Here is a 19,591-nt window from a genome sequence, read left to right on the forward strand (position 1 = left end):
TCTCGTCTTCTTTTATTACCATGTGTCTACGTTTTCTGAATTCTAACAGGCCCTAAATTTGAGGAGGGCTCAAATGGGTAAGTTATCACTCTGGGCATTTCAAAAATAAAGTATTTTGTCAAATTAAGCGAGCATTCCTAACAAAAATGATAAACAGGTATCGTCTCTTCAGACTTCTAATTTAATAAATAAATGCTACAGGTTACTATTTAGATAACGATCAATACTGAACGAAAAATCTTGATGGAATTCCTAAGATCAAATAGCCTTTGTTATCATTAGTATTAAAAACATTTAACAAACAACTTGCTAACTTACTGCTTTACTAAATATTTAAAGATTTATAGAGACATGCCAGTCAAAAATAATGGGGAATAATCACAAGTGCTTTGTTTATTACCGAATGTTTGATTAAAGTAAAGAATTATCTGTACCAAATATATAACGCTGAAGCTAAACTCTTATCCATATAGCTTGTGAATATTCAAAAAATATATAGAAAGTTCCTAAACAGTTTCTGGAAGGCGCTCATATCCATCCACAAGTATGTATGATCAGTCATGGTCCCATGAAATCTCTTTTCATTGCACAATGAATTGTGTCATTTCTCCAAAGGACAGAGTAAGATAATATATCAACTACTGTGGAGGCTTTTTGAATTACTCTGTGATTAGGTTCTCTGCAGGTTTTAAAATTTTTATGAATGCGCGTAAGTGAACTCGGTGGTCGCACGTAATTAATTAATTAAGTCATATATATAGAAGAAACATTCATAGCAGTAAATGCATGACTGGAAAACATGTGGACCAGAAGTATGAGCAAACTACTAGGAAACTGTTGACATATGTTCGTGTTTTTAAGGTCTTATCGGCAAAACAGTTGAAAAGTTATATAAGCACACAACCTCCAAAAATCCCAAGCCAACCTGTTGGGACCAGCAACCCGAAACTATACATTGAGTTATTTGAGCCTTCAGTAAAATAGTAACGAACATCCAAATTGACCTTAATTTTTATCGCTATGTGTATTCATTGAAACAAATGAACTGCGTATAATATTTTACTGCAATACAATTATCTAAATAACTGTGGTCGAGTAGTTCAAATGTTCTACACATTTAGAACTTATATACTCATAGAGATTATATATATTTTTAAACATTATTAAGATATACACCCATGGATAAATAACTCAAAAACTTACCAATTTAGCTGCAAGATACTTCGGATAATAAAATGTCTTTTTCACTCCTGCCCATTTACCCAAAAAGTAGTCTGCAATGTTTGAATGGATTTTTCGTCTATGATTAATGTCAGATAGATAACAGTCTTGTGCTGCTTCAATAAACTGACGGTGATACCTAAATGGAAAATAACATGTCTTTCATAGATAATTGTATTTAATTAAATAAAATTAAACGTTCCAAGTATATATTTCAGTAATAATAAATGTGGTTTAACCAACTAGTCCTCCATACAATAGAATCAACTCGAAATACTGAGATAAAAATAAACAATGTTTCCGTGTGTTTTTGTTTAAATTGATAACACAAATACATCACTATTCAGAGTTTCTCAGACAACCCAAATGTCAATACTAAAACTATCTAGTTAGTTTTTTGGAAGGAAACTATGTAGAAGGTTTATCAAAGTGACTTGAATCAAAGTAATTCTGGATTGACAATTTAATTTACATATATTCACTCTTTAGATAGTAAGCAAATTACTGGGCCTTATTTTCAGGAATTATTAATCAATACTTCCAAAAAATAGTAGTAGAACCCCAATATACACTTTTGTTGATGCATATGATAGAAATTCGATGAATTTTTACAATGAAAATCCGATTTTGTTCACTGATAGGTTTCAACATAAGGTGAATTCAACCTAGTACTGTGAGTTTTAAATAATGTAGTGGAGTATCTCTTGGCCTATGGGAGCCGACAGCCGGACTGAGCCATGTAGGTAGGTGGAGACTATCTGGTTAGGGTTTGCATGATTATCCTAACCAGTGGTTGGAAATTTTGGATGACAGCACAAAATCGACCGCAATGGTACAGATACATCCACTCCTCGTCATTCATGAAACCCTAAGTCCAAAAGTCATTTTTGATATTTTTCTGCTCTCTTTATCTAGTCTCTTCCACTGTTCTGGGATTTGGCTTGATAGTTTCATGTCCCCATGGTAATGTCATGTACCAACTTGAACCGATGCACATATGTCAAATTCTAAGCCATACAACTAACGAATAGAATCCTTTCAGCTATAAAGGACTGAAAAGATTGACATTGGTCATTATGAAGTGATCTATAATCTCGAAATATCCCTATCGTAGCCTTTAACCTTTCTCTTCATTGAATATTTAAAATAAATGATCGAAAGTATTCTGAACTTAATAAGCTTTGTTTAAAATGAATAATTCATTAATGTAATAAAGAAATAAGAAGATAATCTTATTACTGCGTTCAGTGACTATTTTTTTATTCATCACTCTTTCACATCAGTTTAAAGAGTAAATATTATCACCAGTAAATCCTTTATATTATTGCCCTAACTACTAACCAACATTATTAGTACTTATTTGTTGTGATTTAAGCATGAGAACACCATACATAAGCTTTTAATTTTTCCTGGTTAATTGTGTAGAAATATTTCTGTGTGAGCAGGAAGAGCAATATTATTACAGTAAGTATAAAATAAGCATAAAGAAGACTAAATTATAAAGTTAAGGAACTAGGATTAAAATCTTGGGTCTTAATAGTAAGAATATCAAGAGTAAAATGATTTTATCTTCACTGATGTGCCTACTTATTTAGTACCATGAAAAGAACAATTAACTTCTGTCTGTGTGGGGAGGGGGCTGAAGAGATTCTATTAAAATTTAAAAATAGTTTTTATCATTAACTGTCATTAGTTAGGAAACTACTGAAAACTAGTTAACATTCGACAACTATTTCTACATAGCTTGGCACTCACCAATACATACTGCCAAACATACATGGGGTTGAACTGAAGAGCATTAAGTCTGAAAATAAATACGCAATAGTTATACGACTGATTTGAGATCCATAGTCCTTTTTTTCAACTGAAAATAGTTGTAATATGAAAAAGTTCTCCTTGAATACCACTGATAGAAAAATGTCTCACTCAAGACTTGCTTGTTTACACAGGTTCCAACTTCTCACTAGAACTTTTAACTTGTCACAAAATGTGAAATTAATTTGATTTTGTGATACAAAGACCCTTTCAGCTGGCAAACTCAGAGTATCACAAATCATATTGTGACATTTGATAGCTTGTTGGTATTCACGTAGACGAAGAGGAGGATATTTACTTTGTCCGATATATCGTTTCTCGCTATTAGAGTTTATTTTGTAGATAACGTTTGGCTCTTTTCTTTCATCATTTCATCCTCCGGTTTGGATATGACTGATTGAAGCAATTTCTCTGATGTATACGCTATATGTATGCCAAGAGACCACAATATTTATATAATTTTCTGTATATGATTCATGCATGCTAAGGCGATCTGTTTGTTGGTTTCTACACATGATTTCGTTTTTACAATGAGTCATGATGTTATTGATCCCATTGGTGTTCCTTTCATCAGCTAGTGTATTTTATTAGTGAAGTGAAGATGTGTTCATAGGTAAAAATTGATGAGTTTTAGTAAACCTTGACCTAAAAGCATTGTGTTTCTTGAGAGATTTATACCTCTGGAAAAAAGTGGGGATAAAGCGTTCGCTACTAACTTTGGTTCAATCGAAGGACACCAAGACTCAGTCGTTGTTGACTTGAATGTTCTTCATATTGTCCAAGAATCATATGGGATATTTGATGGAATAGTCGGATGAATTCATTAGACATTCTGATGTAACGAACAACAGACATTGTTGCAGGATTTCATGATCTACAGAGATAAGTTGAATGTCTTAGTATAAATGTCTAGGTCATTTTCAAATGATAGACGATATAAATCTCCTTTCAAGAATTAATGTTAGGATACGCGAAGATTTCACATGTCAGTATAAGCCTATGATTGTTTGCTATTTCTCTTATTTTCTTTTCCGTTTTACTGAGGATTAAAAAACAGGTTCAAAACTATCAAGTGTACGAAGTTAGCATTCAGGGATAATTTTTTTTTAACAAAGGTATAAATAGTCGTTTCATACATTCAATTAGTTAAGGTTCTCGATGAAGTAAATTATGGTATCTCATGATATGATTGTCAAGTACTTATGGGTATATAAAGCCTACCATTTAAAAGTTAGCATACACTTTGGCACAAAGGCTTTTTAAATCCTTTACACCCATAAAAATCTTTTAAATATACGTTGATACTGGAAATTTCTTGTTTACAAACTAAAATACTGACAGATCATTGCAAAATAACAATGATGAACCCACCAAAATAAAACTACTATTCCATCAGCCTCACGTTCAGCTAAATTTGATCCCAGTGCGTTTCGAAGTCTTGTCCAGACAAATGGAGGGGCTCGAACTTGTGGTGGCAAATGATGTTCAAAAACATCTCGAAGAACTTCATCGTCGAGAGACAACAAATCCACAATTTCTGCCTCACTTAAACCACGACGTGAAGCTGTGATATAGGATATTGCGTGAGAAGTCTGTGTGATAAGGTTACACAATATGCAAAGTCAAAACATAAGAAACAACGAAATTCGTTAAAAGCATTAAATATTCCTAAGAATTCCGGTAGTGTGATAAGAAGACGAAGATTATCAGAACTATGTTGTTCTGATAATCTTCGTCTTCTTATCATACTATCCAAATTTCCAAAATGGACTAATTACTTTTTATTTCTAAGAAGTGAATATTTACCACCACTGAATTCATTTATTTAAGACAGAATAATTGTTCAAAGCTTAAATTAAAAAATGAACAATACAGGACAATTTCGTCATCGCCTTCTTAACTTGAACGTTGTTTTTACTTACTTACTTACACCTGTTACTCTCAGTGGAGCATAGGCCGCCGACCAGCATTCTCTAACCCACTCTATCCCGGGCCTTCCTTTCTAGTTCTATCCAATTGTTGTTTATTCATCTCATGTCTGTCTCCACTTCTCGGCGCAATGTGTTATTTGGTCTTCCTCTTCTCTTTTGGAATTGAGGGTTCCGGGTGAGGCTTTGCCTTCTGACACAATCGGGTGCTTTCCTTAATGTGTGTCCTATTCACTTCCAGCGCTTCTCCCTGGTTTCTTTCTTCGATGGAATTTGGTTTGTTTTCTCCTACAGTAGGTTGTTGCTGATAACGTCTAGTCAACGGATCCAAATTATTTTGCGTAGACAAATGTTAATAAACACTTGTATCTTCTGGATGATAGCTTTCGTAGTTCTCCAAGTTTAAGCCCCATACAGTAGATCTGTCTTGACATTTGTACTGGGAATTCTGACTTTGGTGTTAGTTGACCGTTGTTTTGAGTTCCAGATGTTCTTCGTTTGCAAATATGCTACTCTTGCTTTGCCAATCCGCACGAAATTTAATTTTGGTATCAATCAACTTTTTTAAATTTCTATACAAAGCTGCTCATGAACAAATGTATGCTGATTGTATGTTCATGTCATCGCTCATAATGTTAATCGGTTTACTGCATATCAGATCACATATTTTAATAGTTTTCAAACTTGTTTAGATGAATTTAAAAAATACATCGTTCAGTCATATATCAGATCATGATTAAAATTAATTAAAATGAATCAAATAGTTTGACGTGGGAGTACGTTTGTTTTTAAATTCGCTAATATCTTGTGCGCTGTAGAGGGTGATAACATAACTATGTGTTACATAACCATACCGTGATACTAATGTTTAAATTACATATGAAATAGTCTAATAAAATCTTAACAAATTATCATAAGTAAAGACGGATAGTGGCTAGCATTGGAATCCAGGACGTGAGTTTTGTCCTATTTAAGACTCGTCAACTAGATGTGCCAGCATCTCAGAGTTGATGTTCACTTGGGACACGAACCCAGAACCGTCCGCTTCAAATGCCATAGCGTTATGCACTTAGCTACTGAGTCCTGATAGCCACTTACACAGTATGCACGTATGCCAATAAGAGACTGATCAATTGAAGTCCTAAACATCAATAAGACGATTCAAGTAAACAATACCAAGTGAATTTAACAAATTATGTTTCATTGCAAATCAACAATAAATGATGTAAGAACAACTAATAGTTACTAAGATACTAAAGAATTATCTAAAAAAATATATTATTATTCAGATATTATGAAGAAAGGTATGAAATGATTTGAAATCGATTCGTCTTACCAATAATTTACCATGTGTATGTTCTAATGATTCAAAGAATTGTACAATCGCTCCTCTAACTGTTAAAGCTAGTTCTAAATTAGGCCATTGTTTAACTGCTAATTCAACTTCTTCTTCTGTACAAGGTGTATTCGCATTAATTTGATCATCTGTATTTTTTAAAATATAATCAGGTTGATGCCATGATTTCCATTGACTTACCTAAAATAAAGTAATAAAGGAAGTTTTTTGGAATTAATGGACTTATGGCTTGGCAAACATATATCTTTCATAGAGGGGAAACTAATCAGTTTTGTCCTTGAACATTTAATAGAATATAATCACCCAATTAATTTGAATATTGACTTCAAGATTATTTATGTAATTCATTTAAATCTACCAAGAATTTTACATATTCAGCTCCTTAAAACAATAGAAGCCCTTGCTATCCACAAAATAAAATCTGGGATTTGTGTACAAAAGAAGTACGTCTTATGTTTGTCTTTAACTTTACCCTATCTTTTTATTATTATTTTCATTGCTTCGATTTTGCATTCGAAAATGTCTGCCCTCTCTGATTATTTCTTATATTCCCATGATTTCGCTCACGGTTCCTGTAAAAGTTACATAACCGTCTATTGTTACTATTTACACTATACGACCTAACATTAAAACCATTTTATAACATCATATTTGTTTGTCATTCATATTTGATAAACCATTCGTTGAAAAAAGATCTTTTCACAGAATTTCGTATTTTCAGATCCATACTTTTCTATAAATTCACTTTGTATTGTTTACTCGAAACTTCCCATTTGTTTTATGCTCGAGGTCATCATATCTGACTCTTATAATGATTGATGTTTTGTTAAAAATTTGTGTTATGATAATTAGTAAATAACACGGTGATAGAACAGATCTAGTTAATGAATTTTACTAAATGAAGTAAATTCGAAATTTAGAAAAATAATCATTTTTGCATTGTAAAATTAATTCCAGTTTCTTTCAGATTAGAATACACAAAGTAGACAGTTAACACTATAATTAGTCAATGAAACAGATCACCACAGAATGTTGAACAACCGAATTTTATAAAAATTTTACAATAATTCTATGTTTTATTTCATGAAGTATGAACAATTAATCTTTTATGAAGTTGATGAATTTCAACAACCGATAACACTTCCCTAACATCAATTTAAAACTTTGTGATGGATTCAACTTCTGATTTAGTTTCATTCAGTAAAAATCAACTTGAAATGGGTTCGCTTTACATTAAGTTTAACCGACCAGACAATATTTTTCTAATTCCTTATATATTTTTACAAATGAATGCATCTTAATAAGAATTAAAATGTATATCAAAACCTAGTAATTATATTATTAATAACACAAGTTAACAAGGTCTAACTTACTACGCGTTCTACAAGAACAATAAATAATGTTAAATGACAATGTGACAGTGCTCTTTTAACTAATTTCCATTGAAATGGTTGTAAACACCTTCCATTAGAAGCTAATCTTGTTTTTAATAATTGTTCACACATACTATCGTCAAGTACTTCAACTTCAATGAAATTTGGATAAGGTAAAGAATCTGGAACATTGTTTTCTAAATCATTTGAATTTTGTAGATGTATAGGCAAAGAAGATGAAGGATTATGAGACAGAAAATTTGATCGAAAATTATCTAATATTCCTCCAATATCTGGTAATGTTGAAATGATTAATTTGACATATCTTGGCAAAGGAACTCGTATCCAACCAAGAAAATATGCACCATCCGAAGGCTCAAGTTGATCAATGGCATCAAAGAAAATTAATACATGTCTTTGCATATTTGAAAGTTGAATTAATAGATCGTAAAATGTATTAAGAATAGACTGAAAAATAGAGCATTATACAATATGCATTCACTGATAGTTTTACAATAGTTGTTTAAATGATAAATTTTTTAACAGGAAGTAGGCTATCGCGAAAAAACAGTATGGTTTCATACCTTCCAAGTAAATATAACGAAGAAACTACTTTTTAACAAAGCTGTCTTCTTAAAAAATCTTTTGTGATATCTACTTAGTCATATTTCATACACATAATTCCCTTTATTATCTTAAAGAGAGCAAGAACGAAGATTAGTGCAGAATAATATAAGTTTATTTTATTTCGTTAGGTTCTCATCAGCTGCTTGCAGCCTAAAATGTTTGAAAATCAACATTATTACAGACATTGACATACTTATACATAATCTATCAATAATGAAGTTAAATCATATAGAAACAGGAGCTTACCCTCTAATGTATAAGTATGTCAATATCTGTAATAACATTGACTTTCAAATATTTTAGGTTGTAAGCAGCTGATGAGAACCTAACGAAATAAAATAAATTCATACTATTCTGCACTAATCTTCGTTCTTACTTAGTTATAGTTATACTCCATTTATATATACCCCATACTTTTCATTTAAATCTGTTTTCTGTGTGAAAGATTTAATAAATATAGCTTGAACAGTTAATTATAGCATTAAAAAGTGCCGTCGACTGTTGGCGTTTTAGTAAGTATACACCTCACTATATATTACCTTATTCCTCTTGACTGATAAAACCGTTTAGCAAGGATTGTTTCGTCAAGCAAATCTTAATGATTTTTGTATTGTCATCTGGAATACGATTATGTAAGAAAATTAATGATCTATTGGTCAATTTAAGATTGAAACTTATGTGATCCAATAAGATGAAAATTTACTCATTAGAAATATATGAATTGATGAGTTTATGAGCTATTTGATCACCCATTCTCTTTCAGTGTTTGAATTAGGCTAGTTTTTATTCGTCTTCTTGTTTGTTCTTGTGATCTCGTGTGAACTGTGAATTCCACATAACAACAATATTTTGATAGGTTCATAATAATTACATTGTTATATTCAGAACAACAGACTATATATTCCTACCTGAAAATCATCTTGTGCTCGAATAACTTCCGGATCAATAAATGTAAATGTTTCTGAATTACTCATACTTCCAATGCTATTAATATTTGCAACAAGTTGTCTGCAAGTATATTTCAATGTTTGACGTAATGTTGAGGTACCTGGACTTGTCCCTAAAAAACGTATTATTACAATGACTGAATCGATAGGATTAGATAATACAGAATTATTTGGTACAAGATTTGAATTTGATTCTTTTTCTTCCAGGTTCGTTTTGTTGTTTTTGGCATGTTTTGATCGAATACGGAATTGATTAAAGCTGTTAGTATGCTTTATGGAATTACTGATTTCATTTATCCAATCTCTTGCTGTTACTGCAAGTTTAGCCATTACAGATGTTTTCCCACTACCGGACTGACCATATATTACAAAAGGATCTGAAATATGGAAAGGTGAAAGGATTAAAAATTGAGTAAATAACAATATTATTGTAATGTGGTGTTATTTTTTGCATTAACAGAAACATTTACTAACCCACAGTCAATTTAAGACTAATTACTTTTGAAAGCTTAACTGATCTTTTACTACATTTAGGAATATACAGTCCATAATCAATTAAGCTGGAGATTATTTTTTTCCAAAAACTAATCATATAGAAGAGTACAGTGGACTGCGAAAACGAACTTAAATGCAAGGTGTTGAATAGTAGTATCCATCTATGTAGACATTATTCATTTCTATAAAATAGATTAGACAATCTCGAATTTGAATTACGAATATGTGTAATTGTTACAACTCCCATTTATTACAGCAGTATTGGCCTCTTTCTACATATTAAAACCAAAAGTACATAAATATTCCTTAGCTGTTGACATGCGCATTGTTAACACTAAGTGCATAACTCACAAATCAAACATAGACTAGTAATTGACTTAAAGCCACACTTTATGACTGATGAACATTTTAACTATCAGAACCCTCAAATCGTATCATGTGAAGTAGTCGGCAATTCCGTGGCTGGATATAGGTAGTGAAAACAAACTGCGATTTATCTTTCTATACAAGATCAGCACATATTTTGACAAAAGTCACTGAAGTATGTGTTGGTGTTGTTCAGAAGCACAACAAACCTTCACGACTTTGTCATTTATCTTTCAAAATTCTCATCCGTTGCTAAAAATGTCCTCCACCAGATAATTAGGAAAATTTGTCAACGGCTGCAAGTTCTCTGTTTCAGTTTTCCAGTATTTAGCATCTCAATAAATCGTAAATCCTTTTCAATAGTGGGTGAACATACACAAATAGCATTCATATATATTCAGCTCAAACCATTAACGTTGATTGCATTTATAAAGTAAGTAGATTCAACGTTTGAACAGGCCGCTTTAACAACTCTACAATTAGACACTGTAGAAGTGAAAAAGCTGAGGTGGCTGTAAATATTGTATAGATCTACAATAATTATTCATCTACTTAATGTAATGTAAGGTAAAATGTTAAGATAATTAAGTAGCGATGAGAAATAACAGTCAACAGCTTTCATTTATACAAAAGATAAATGGACGACACATTTATCATCTTTGAAGTAATTATTGACCTCAACGTCTGCCTGGATAAAGGCAGTAATTTTCATCTTTCGATTAAATTTACACCCAAAACAGAGGTGAATTCGAAATGTTACTTCCTTGAAGTTCAATTAAAAAGAATACCAGATGGTTCATTATAAAGATCCATATGCAGAAAACCAACATAGAATGGTTACTAGCTGAATTTTCAAAGTTGGGTTCTACTAAGCAGAAAGAGATTTCCAATTCACTTATTATCCTCGAGGGATCGAAGAGTATACTCTAAAGACACGATAAACAATCAACTATTGCAACCCAGCCAAATACCTATCGTAAATTTCTATCTGTCCTGGATTACTGAAAGAAACTTGAAAGCAAAACTATAACCTGAAAGAGCACCTATAGTTCAAAAGATAACTATCTTCATGAAAATTAAGTTTAAAAGGGATACTGAAGCAGAAATTTTGAAATATTTAAGAAGAGTATATTATGCCTTTAAACTGTGTAATATCCCCTCCACCCGGCCTATCATTAATAGATGTGTCGAAGATAAAAGCCTTCTTTTGGCCAAGTCAGTGCTCACTCGTAAGTCTACTTACCCTTATGGAGCCAGTTACATCGACGCCACAAGGCACACACTTTCTTAATACATCTCACAACATTACTTGAGGTAGCCTTTAAAAGGGGAAAACAAAACAGCTGGCACCTCAATAAAGTAACATCTAAACTCTGGGTACATTGCCTCACAGAAATCTTCCATCAAAGTCATTTATAAAGTCAAACGAGCATGATATAATGGATGCTAAGTCAAAAACTTATGCACGGCTGAAGCTTTAGCGATTCACCATTTCAAGTATGAACTCTGTGTGTGAAGCAATAAGTGTAATCTCTAATCATTGAGTGACCCTAACACCGCTTCGAGCATAGTTTTTGTCTTTTCGTCTCTACAGTTTACTTCTTTGATTGTTAACCAGTTATTTTTATCCTACTACAATTTTTCATGGTTATTATTCAAGTGTTATTATCATCTGTATAGTTTTCATTTCTTCTTCATACTTATCAAGTGGACAATCATCTCTCCTATTCCTGGCTCGCAAATTATTTTTATCTACCCTTTCCTTATTCAGCTCTAGATCACTAAGCAACGCATCCATTACTACCTTAAATCTCTGAACACTTTATGATTTAATTTCTAACTATAATTTCATAAACTCATCTATTTATTAAATCATTTTAAATACAATTATACAGCATAATTAAATGATATCGTCAAATTGAAAGTTTTTGTGCTGAACTCCCTTTTCTTTCGTTGACAAATTAAGCCACAAATTCACCGATTTCAAATCTAAAATATACTAAGAAAATGTATGTTACTTGCTTAAAACTTTCTAGATGATAGAAATCAGTGACCGAATAAATGAAGTTACATCCCCTAAAGTTAAAAAATGGGGAATATACCTTGGTGTAAATGTTGATAAGCAGTTTGAGGTTCATTTATTGACTGATACTTTCTAATATCAAATTATATATTGGGTATTTGAATAACACCAATAGTGTTAATGAAATCTGCAGTCGTCAAATGAGTGTTTGCACTAAATATTATGATTAAAATATACTGACTGTTATAATGACCTCTCTTAAGAGTAAATGATCACACAAAAGTGGATTAAATACCAATACATTGTAAGCCTAATCTCGAACTTATTTGTAAAGAAAGATTTTTAATTAAGATATCATAGTGCAATAATATATCAGTTCTACTTAACACATCTCCATATAAAAACATTTAGACTGATTTTAGCCAAATCAAAAGGATGACATAATACAAATATACCTTTACCATACCTAAGGAATCGCCCTGAATATATCGTTTTACAACTTCTAATACATCACTACGACCATGAAATTCTTGAACAAATTCATTACAATGATTTAAATGTTGCAAAACCTCCACATACAAGTCATCATTTTCAAAATTTGACATTTCTGAAACTGCTTTATCAATGAGTGAAATTGTTTTACTCTCAAAATCCATACCAAATTTTCGTAGATATAACGTGCCTGAAATATAAATACAAAACATTTCTAATAAAATTAAGAAACAAACTATTGTAATTCTCTTTTACATATTTAAAGGATTTTAAAAATCTTAAAGGGACTTTCATTACATTTCAAGCTACAAACAATTTAAACGAGAATATGAGGTGTCAAATACTAGAATGAAACAGTTGTTTTAGCGTTCTCTCGTTTTCAGTGGTTGTTTAGTTAGATTCGGTTCTTTATGAAAAGTATAATTAAAAATGACTAAATTTTTCTTAGAATTGTAAAGTACGGTGGGATAAAAGGAAACTAAGTACACAGATAGAAAGCACAGTCGATAAGATTTTCTACATAGAATCTAATTCTAACCGTTCTAGAAAAACATTTAAGAAAGAAAATTATAAACTTGATATAAGTAACAATGACTAACCGGTGGGTAACGTATGCAAACATGATAAATGAACACTTTAGAGAATACTAATTTTTACTGAGACAAATATGAGTAACAAGCATTATGCAGCATAATAAGTAATTGATTTATGATTGAAATAGATAAAACAAACATCTTTAGTGTGAAATAAATCACAATATAGGTTTAAGTTACTAGTAGTAAAATATGCTAAATACTGTATTCTAGCTAGAGGATTCTATAGTGAGGAAGTTACGCAGTTTTGTATTGCTATATACATCAGATTTTTGGATAACTTGGTAGATAATACATGTTAAAGAGGGATCACTTTAATTTCTTAATACTCTGATCAAAATTTCAAAACTATTGGAATGTATTAGCCAGGACTGAAATTCATTTTCTCTATTTCTTGTTGTGCTTGTTTCTTAAGCCTAAAATAAATCTTGTCATACTGCTCAGATTAAGGATTAAAACCACTAGAGTTTTTCCTTACACCATGATCATATCTTGAAACCCATACCATCCTCGATACTACAGTATATTAACTCGTAATACTCATATAGATGTAAAAAAATATAATATAGTCATTTTGGAGTATCGAACGAATATTCAGTATTTGTTTCCTTTGATCACTTTTTTGATTATTAGCCGTGTAATTTTAGTCCAAAATGACACTGATTATGGAATAAAATGTCTATGTATTGTCAACTAATAGTCGGGCGCTTCTTATTCTTTATTATAATAGTATTCTAACCTCAAACAAAATATATGAAATACACCTCACGCTTAAAAACGTGAAATAAAAATGTGTACTTTTTCCAAGTAGTATATGAATAGCATAAGTTTCTGAGTACGTATTAAATCAATGTAGTGTAGACTACCATACAAGTTGAATCAAATAAATCTTTGGTAAAGTAATAGTTTCCTTCTAAAAAACTTGTTCACTGTGTTTTTAAAAATTATTTTCACTGTTCTTGGAATAATCACGTATCCCATTACCAAATATCTTCACCTAGTCAGCCTATTACCCTATCTGGGCATTAAAAGGAAAATGTGAGTCAATCAGTGGTTCGGCTTTTGGAACATTATGTCAATTCTGTCCATAAAGTTCAAGCAAAATCACCTTTCAAAATCACTATATGGTCAAACAAAACGTTTCATTTATGGTACAAATAAAAATTACCATTATTGTGATGATTAACATTTCCTCGGTTCAAGCTTGAATTCTATGCATATAAACATTAAATTTAAACTGTTAACCTAACTCTGTTAGTTTTTCACGCCTAATAGTCGATTGTAATTACTAGCTTTTAATTTCTTATAATTATTAACTTGTCACTATTGTCTTCAAGTTTTCTTTCCTTTTTCATATTTGTCAAGTGGACACTTAACTTTTCTACTTCACATCCATAAACTAAAATCGTTTTGCTAAATTTCACTGATCTTTGAAGTCATTATTCAACTTCCTTCAAATTTTCTTTTTTGAATTATCTTTATTTTTCATTCGTTATCTAGTAACAGTATACCGGACATGTTATAAAATAACACTTCATTCTATCCCACCGGTTATCTCAACATGAAGTTGTAATTCTCATAAGAAGGTGTACAGAAATTAAAGCCGTAAATGATGAACCAAAGGAATGATTTGCTAATCTTTTGACAAACTAACGTTCTAAACCATCATTTTCGATCGCTGACCATGGTATTTCATAATTGCGGATATTGTTCTCTTTTAAAACAGCAGCTAAAGTAATATTTCTTAAACAGTTTATCTGTTCAAAACGCGTTTCGTCTAACGTTCCATTGTGATTCATGTCTAGAAATCTATCGAAAGAAAACAAAGAAAATGTCGGATAGTAGTATTTCATGAAGGTTATCATCAAACTAATGAGATATTCTAAAATCATAAAACTGAAAAATGGTCTACATTAAATCAGTGAACTATCTGTAGATGGACCTCTACAGGCTTAAGTCAGTGTTTATTCTCTTTTTAAGTATGTTTTGTATTCCACCACTGATATTATTCATTCTCTTTAAACAAAAAACATTTAATCCTCAGATATGTGGTTGTTTTTGAAAGGATGTTCAGGCTGTGAGTATAATATTCTTTCAACTTATTGAAGTTATTGATAATGTTGAACATATTCATCAATTGAGATTTATGCTAAATAGGTTCAGTCACTGTTTATCTAAATTTGACAGACAGATTGATACATGAATACGCTGAAAGAATATAAATATTGCCTATATCCAGATACAGCATTAGTGTATTAATACACCGATTGCTAATCTGATTTGATTAGGTAAACTACGGCTTCTTAATTTGATTCAGACACATAACCACATTCTGTGGTAACATGACTCACAATCAGTATCATTGGAGCATATGAGTTTATTTTGTGTCTTAAAGATACTAATATTATCTACTTTTTCCCATCTGATTCTGCTTTTGTCGTTTAACCATTTTTTCCCTTTGTTTGGATTTAAATTATTGTTGGCGTTATTATGTCCTCTTATATTATTTTTTGTTAATTTCTCCTTGTTCAACCAATATAAGTTTTAAAAACTCCAACCGATATGTACTTATGGCACATTTCACATTGTTCAAATCTGTTTTACTTATTTTTAGCAGGTAGCCAGGAATTGTCGAATTAACTAAGTGGTGAGTAAGGAAAAATATTCCTGGACAAAGAATTACATTCACAGTCCATAAGTAGTTTGCAAAAGCTAAAAATGAGGACCATTAAATTTTAAGTTATTGGTCGACTGATGTCTTACTCATCATAGTACCAGAAAATTTGCCGTTTGATAAAGTTTTCGACGTAAACTATTGCAGACGTTTTGCAGATACAAAATAGCTGTTGAGTGCTATCTGAATTCGGATAGATATTTGGTTGATATTATGTCATGATAAAAGCTATCTTAGAAAAATATTTTTACATCAGTAAAGTCATAGTTACTTGTTTGCTTGTTTACTTTGCAAAACTTCATCAATTTCTTTGATAGTCCTTGTAAATGCTGCGCATTTTCGCTTATCTGAATCATCTGCATTAAGTATACCCAGTATTATTTCATGTTCGGTAACTGAATAACGAAAAGCAAAGCAAATGGTTTTACATACAATTACACAAGTAACTAGGCACTAAAACTTGATAAATAGCATGTGTTACAAACTACTACAACTGGCTTCGTCAGATAATCGCATTAGCTGATTGAAGAATATAGGTGACATACATAAACAAAGAAAACGCTTTCATTTTGCATTTTCAACATAAATTCCTTGATCATTTCCATATTTTCAAATGTTTGAGCATATACAAGTCAAATAAATGAACAAACAAATGAAAAAGAAAGATTCTAACTATACTAATGGAATATTTGAAGTTTGATTGAGTATAACTGAAACTTTCTTTTGAACTTCATAAGGCTTTGCATATTTTGATGCAGCAGTGGTTGTACATATGTGTTGTCAATAGGAAACATTTCAGTAGCTTACGTCTTAAATTCTAGTATTCTGCCTAATAAGTGTGCCATATCTTGTTTAGCTTTTTATTTTCGAATTATAAGAAACAGTACAGTTAAGAGAGAGAAAAACTTTGATGTATTTACGACCATGTTGAAAGCAATCACTTATAAAAGTTGGAAAGTGAATGACCATTTATATATTTCGTAAAAATGACGTGTTTTATGAAATCAAAGTCCTCAAAGGTTAAATCAAAAAGGGATATAAAACATACAAGTGCAAAATTTGAACTTTTCAATCTAAGGGTAGTCCCTAGAAACTGAAAATCCATTTATTAATTGCAATCATCTAAACTCTACCAGATTTCTCTCCAGTAAGACCAATTTTAAGTTGAGGGACGCAATTATTGTTGTTTTAACTTTTCATTACGGAACATACTAGTAGAATAAATCTCTCAACAAACGTTTTGATTTTGCATATCAGTAACAAATGAACATTCAAGACTCTAACAGTTTATTTGATGCATTTGAAACTGATTAAAACCTGGTCAAGTGCCACCAGAAAAGGACAAAAATTTATTACAAAAATAAGTTTTTTGAGTTTCAGCATTAATGCACTAGAAATTTGGTCTTCACTAACATAAATGTTGCGCAGCCAACAGATGTGGAGGATGTGTAAACAAAATCACTACGATGAAAAAGTTAATTGTACCTGAAAGAGAGTATTTTATTGCCTCTTGACTTGATATCAACCCCTGTTCGGTCAACACTGGAATTATTTTATTAATACCAAGATGCATAGCTTTACGATCATCATACCACCGTTGTTTTGCATCCTCTACAAATCGATTATCTCCCTGGGCAATAAAAAAATTGTATATTGTATTGAGTAAAACAAAAGCCATGCAAAAATTTTTAAATTTAATTATTAAAGAAGCTTATCATAATATAAATTATAAAATCATATACTTAGAACACTTCTTTATGTTAAATTAAATGTTTTTAGTTGTAACGCACTTGTTTTACTTCCTTATAATTCTAAACTCATCATTAATAACTATGAAAAATGAAGGTTTTATTTTACTCCCACCAGTAATGAGATTTACTACGTCCTTATTTAAAGACCTGACTCCAAATACTGATTAAAATGCTAGAATTAGATATTCTATTCCAATCCAACGGAATAATCTCATTTTAGTATATATCGCGAACGTAGGATGACTTTTATTTATGTAATACTTATGTACGTACATGACTGCAAAGCTAGTCTTGTCGGTATATCATCTTAATTTAGGTCACAATTTTACAGTTTTTTCAGTAAAACTTATAATGGGGACTTCTCTTCCAAGCATGTTCAAATCTACTAGAGCGCACGAAAGTTAAACCATTGTCTGAAAAGTTAACATAATGGTAACATCCAGCTACCAAATATTTCCGGTATTTGTTGGCACAGAAATTGATATTAACAAGCTACATTACTTCTACGTATATGAAGTCGTATTTTCCATTATACAACGGTAAAATACAATACTGAGGTACCTTAAAAAATCATGGACAGATTTTTGTCAATTTTTGATTACAACAAGTTTTGTTAAGCCGTATAACTTTATCATTTTTCTACATCTCGGCGAAACACATCAGCTATGATACCATTTAACGTATTTCAATGTTTTGATGAAAAAATGTCCCCTTACCAGTTGAAATGCTTCCACTATTGGCTTTAAATGGTAAGCCTGATTTATATCATTTTTGTCACACAAATACCATTCTTCAAACGCTTCAAAACACTTAGGAGATACTCCTTGAATCTTTTTTGACCAGTCTTTTAGAAGTTCCATCTCATATGAGTTGATCGTAAATGGAATCTCATATTCTCCATAGCGCTGACCAAGTACAGTCTAAAGGGTTTTGATATGTTTGTTTTTCTATAATTTAACTCACGATAAAAGTTGGACCGATTGAAAGAAACTTGCAATGTTCAACTTCATCATAGCATGTTTTTGGACCAAGGTGATCTAGCTGAGTAACATTTGGCACACCCCAGCGCATGTCGATAGCCTGCAAAAGAATTAAAACAAAGGTCAGATTGTAAGTGACAATGCCGAAGATTTGACTTGATAATCTCAATTTGGTTAGTTATGCTCTGGGGAATTGACCTACACTAAGTTATGAAACGTCAATAATTCAATATTCAACTAACTAGGATATTACTAATATATTGCCTAATTATTATAACTGAATGAGAGATCAAACTGACAGTTCAAAATGTCCTTGTGTATATTATTGGAGGCAAAAAAGTTTCACAAGGATTTATATTCACTTTCTTGGATTAATAGTTCTGGTTTTGGGTACATTAACTCAAAAGACGTGAACTTGAGACTAACACCTCAAAAATATGCCCTGTGAATTCAGAATAAACACTGAAGTTATATATTACGAATGTGCAATTTGCCTAAAGTTTGTATAATCAGTCTATTATTAGGATACTGGGTATATTTTGCTCGTTACCGACAAGATGTGGAGAGAATTCCTAGTGAGTATATAAATTGATATCGTACATTTCGGTAATAAACATTCAGAAGCATGAGTAAAAAACCACCTAGAAAATAGGCAAAAGGTAAAAAATCTTTAAAAAGTCGACAGGCGATCAACCCATAAATAATAAGGAGAGGTGATATATGAAAACCATTTCTTCTTTGTCCTCATAATCTGAGCTTATGTGATGTATTTACTCTCTCCTATCATGCACTACCAAATTATCCAGACACTAAGGTTTTACTTATCAAAAATACATTTACAGCTCATAAACAAACTCACGTAAAAATCAAAACCATACTTCTCACGGCAGTAAACTTTGAGTTTTGGATATATGTACTTCATCAATACATTTCTCTCTAAGTTTAAGTC

The 19,591-nt window shown here is 31.4% G+C and overlaps 1 protein-coding gene across 1 annotated transcript in view; it reads right to left on the minus strand.

Moving 5' to 3' along the window:
- The window catches only part of NWD1 (NACHT domain- and WD repeat-containing protein 1), a gene marked incomplete at both ends in the record, with an annotated part of 32,650 nt that overhangs the window by 12,814 nt on the left and 245 nt on the right, over positions 1 to 19,591 (minus strand). Inside the window, 12 exons of the mRNA XM_051219335.1 lie at positions 1,204 to 1,360; positions 4,408 to 4,628; positions 6,301 to 6,501; positions 7,695 to 8,162; positions 9,230 to 9,645; positions 12,619 to 12,834; positions 14,892 to 15,046; positions 16,183 to 16,306; positions 17,397 to 17,541; positions 18,379 to 18,582; positions 18,626 to 18,742; positions 19,502 to 19,590. Coding sequence (XP_051066535.1) covers positions 1,204 to 1,360; positions 4,408 to 4,628; positions 6,301 to 6,501; positions 7,695 to 8,162; positions 9,230 to 9,645; positions 12,619 to 12,834; positions 14,892 to 15,046; positions 16,183 to 16,306; positions 17,397 to 17,541; positions 18,379 to 18,582; positions 18,626 to 18,742; positions 19,502 to 19,590 — 2,513 coding nt within the window. The remainder of the gene's footprint in view (positions 1 to 1,203; positions 1,361 to 4,407; positions 4,629 to 6,300; positions 6,502 to 7,694; positions 8,163 to 9,229; positions 9,646 to 12,618; positions 12,835 to 14,891; positions 15,047 to 16,182; positions 16,307 to 17,396; positions 17,542 to 18,378; positions 18,583 to 18,625; positions 18,743 to 19,501; position 19,591) is intronic.

This window comes from Schistosoma haematobium, chromosome 4 (assembly GCF_000699445.3).
Source record: "Schistosoma haematobium chromosome 4, whole genome shotgun sequence".
Classification (NCBI taxonomy): Eukaryota; Metazoa; Platyhelminthes; class Trematoda; order Strigeidida; family Schistosomatidae; genus Schistosoma; species Schistosoma haematobium.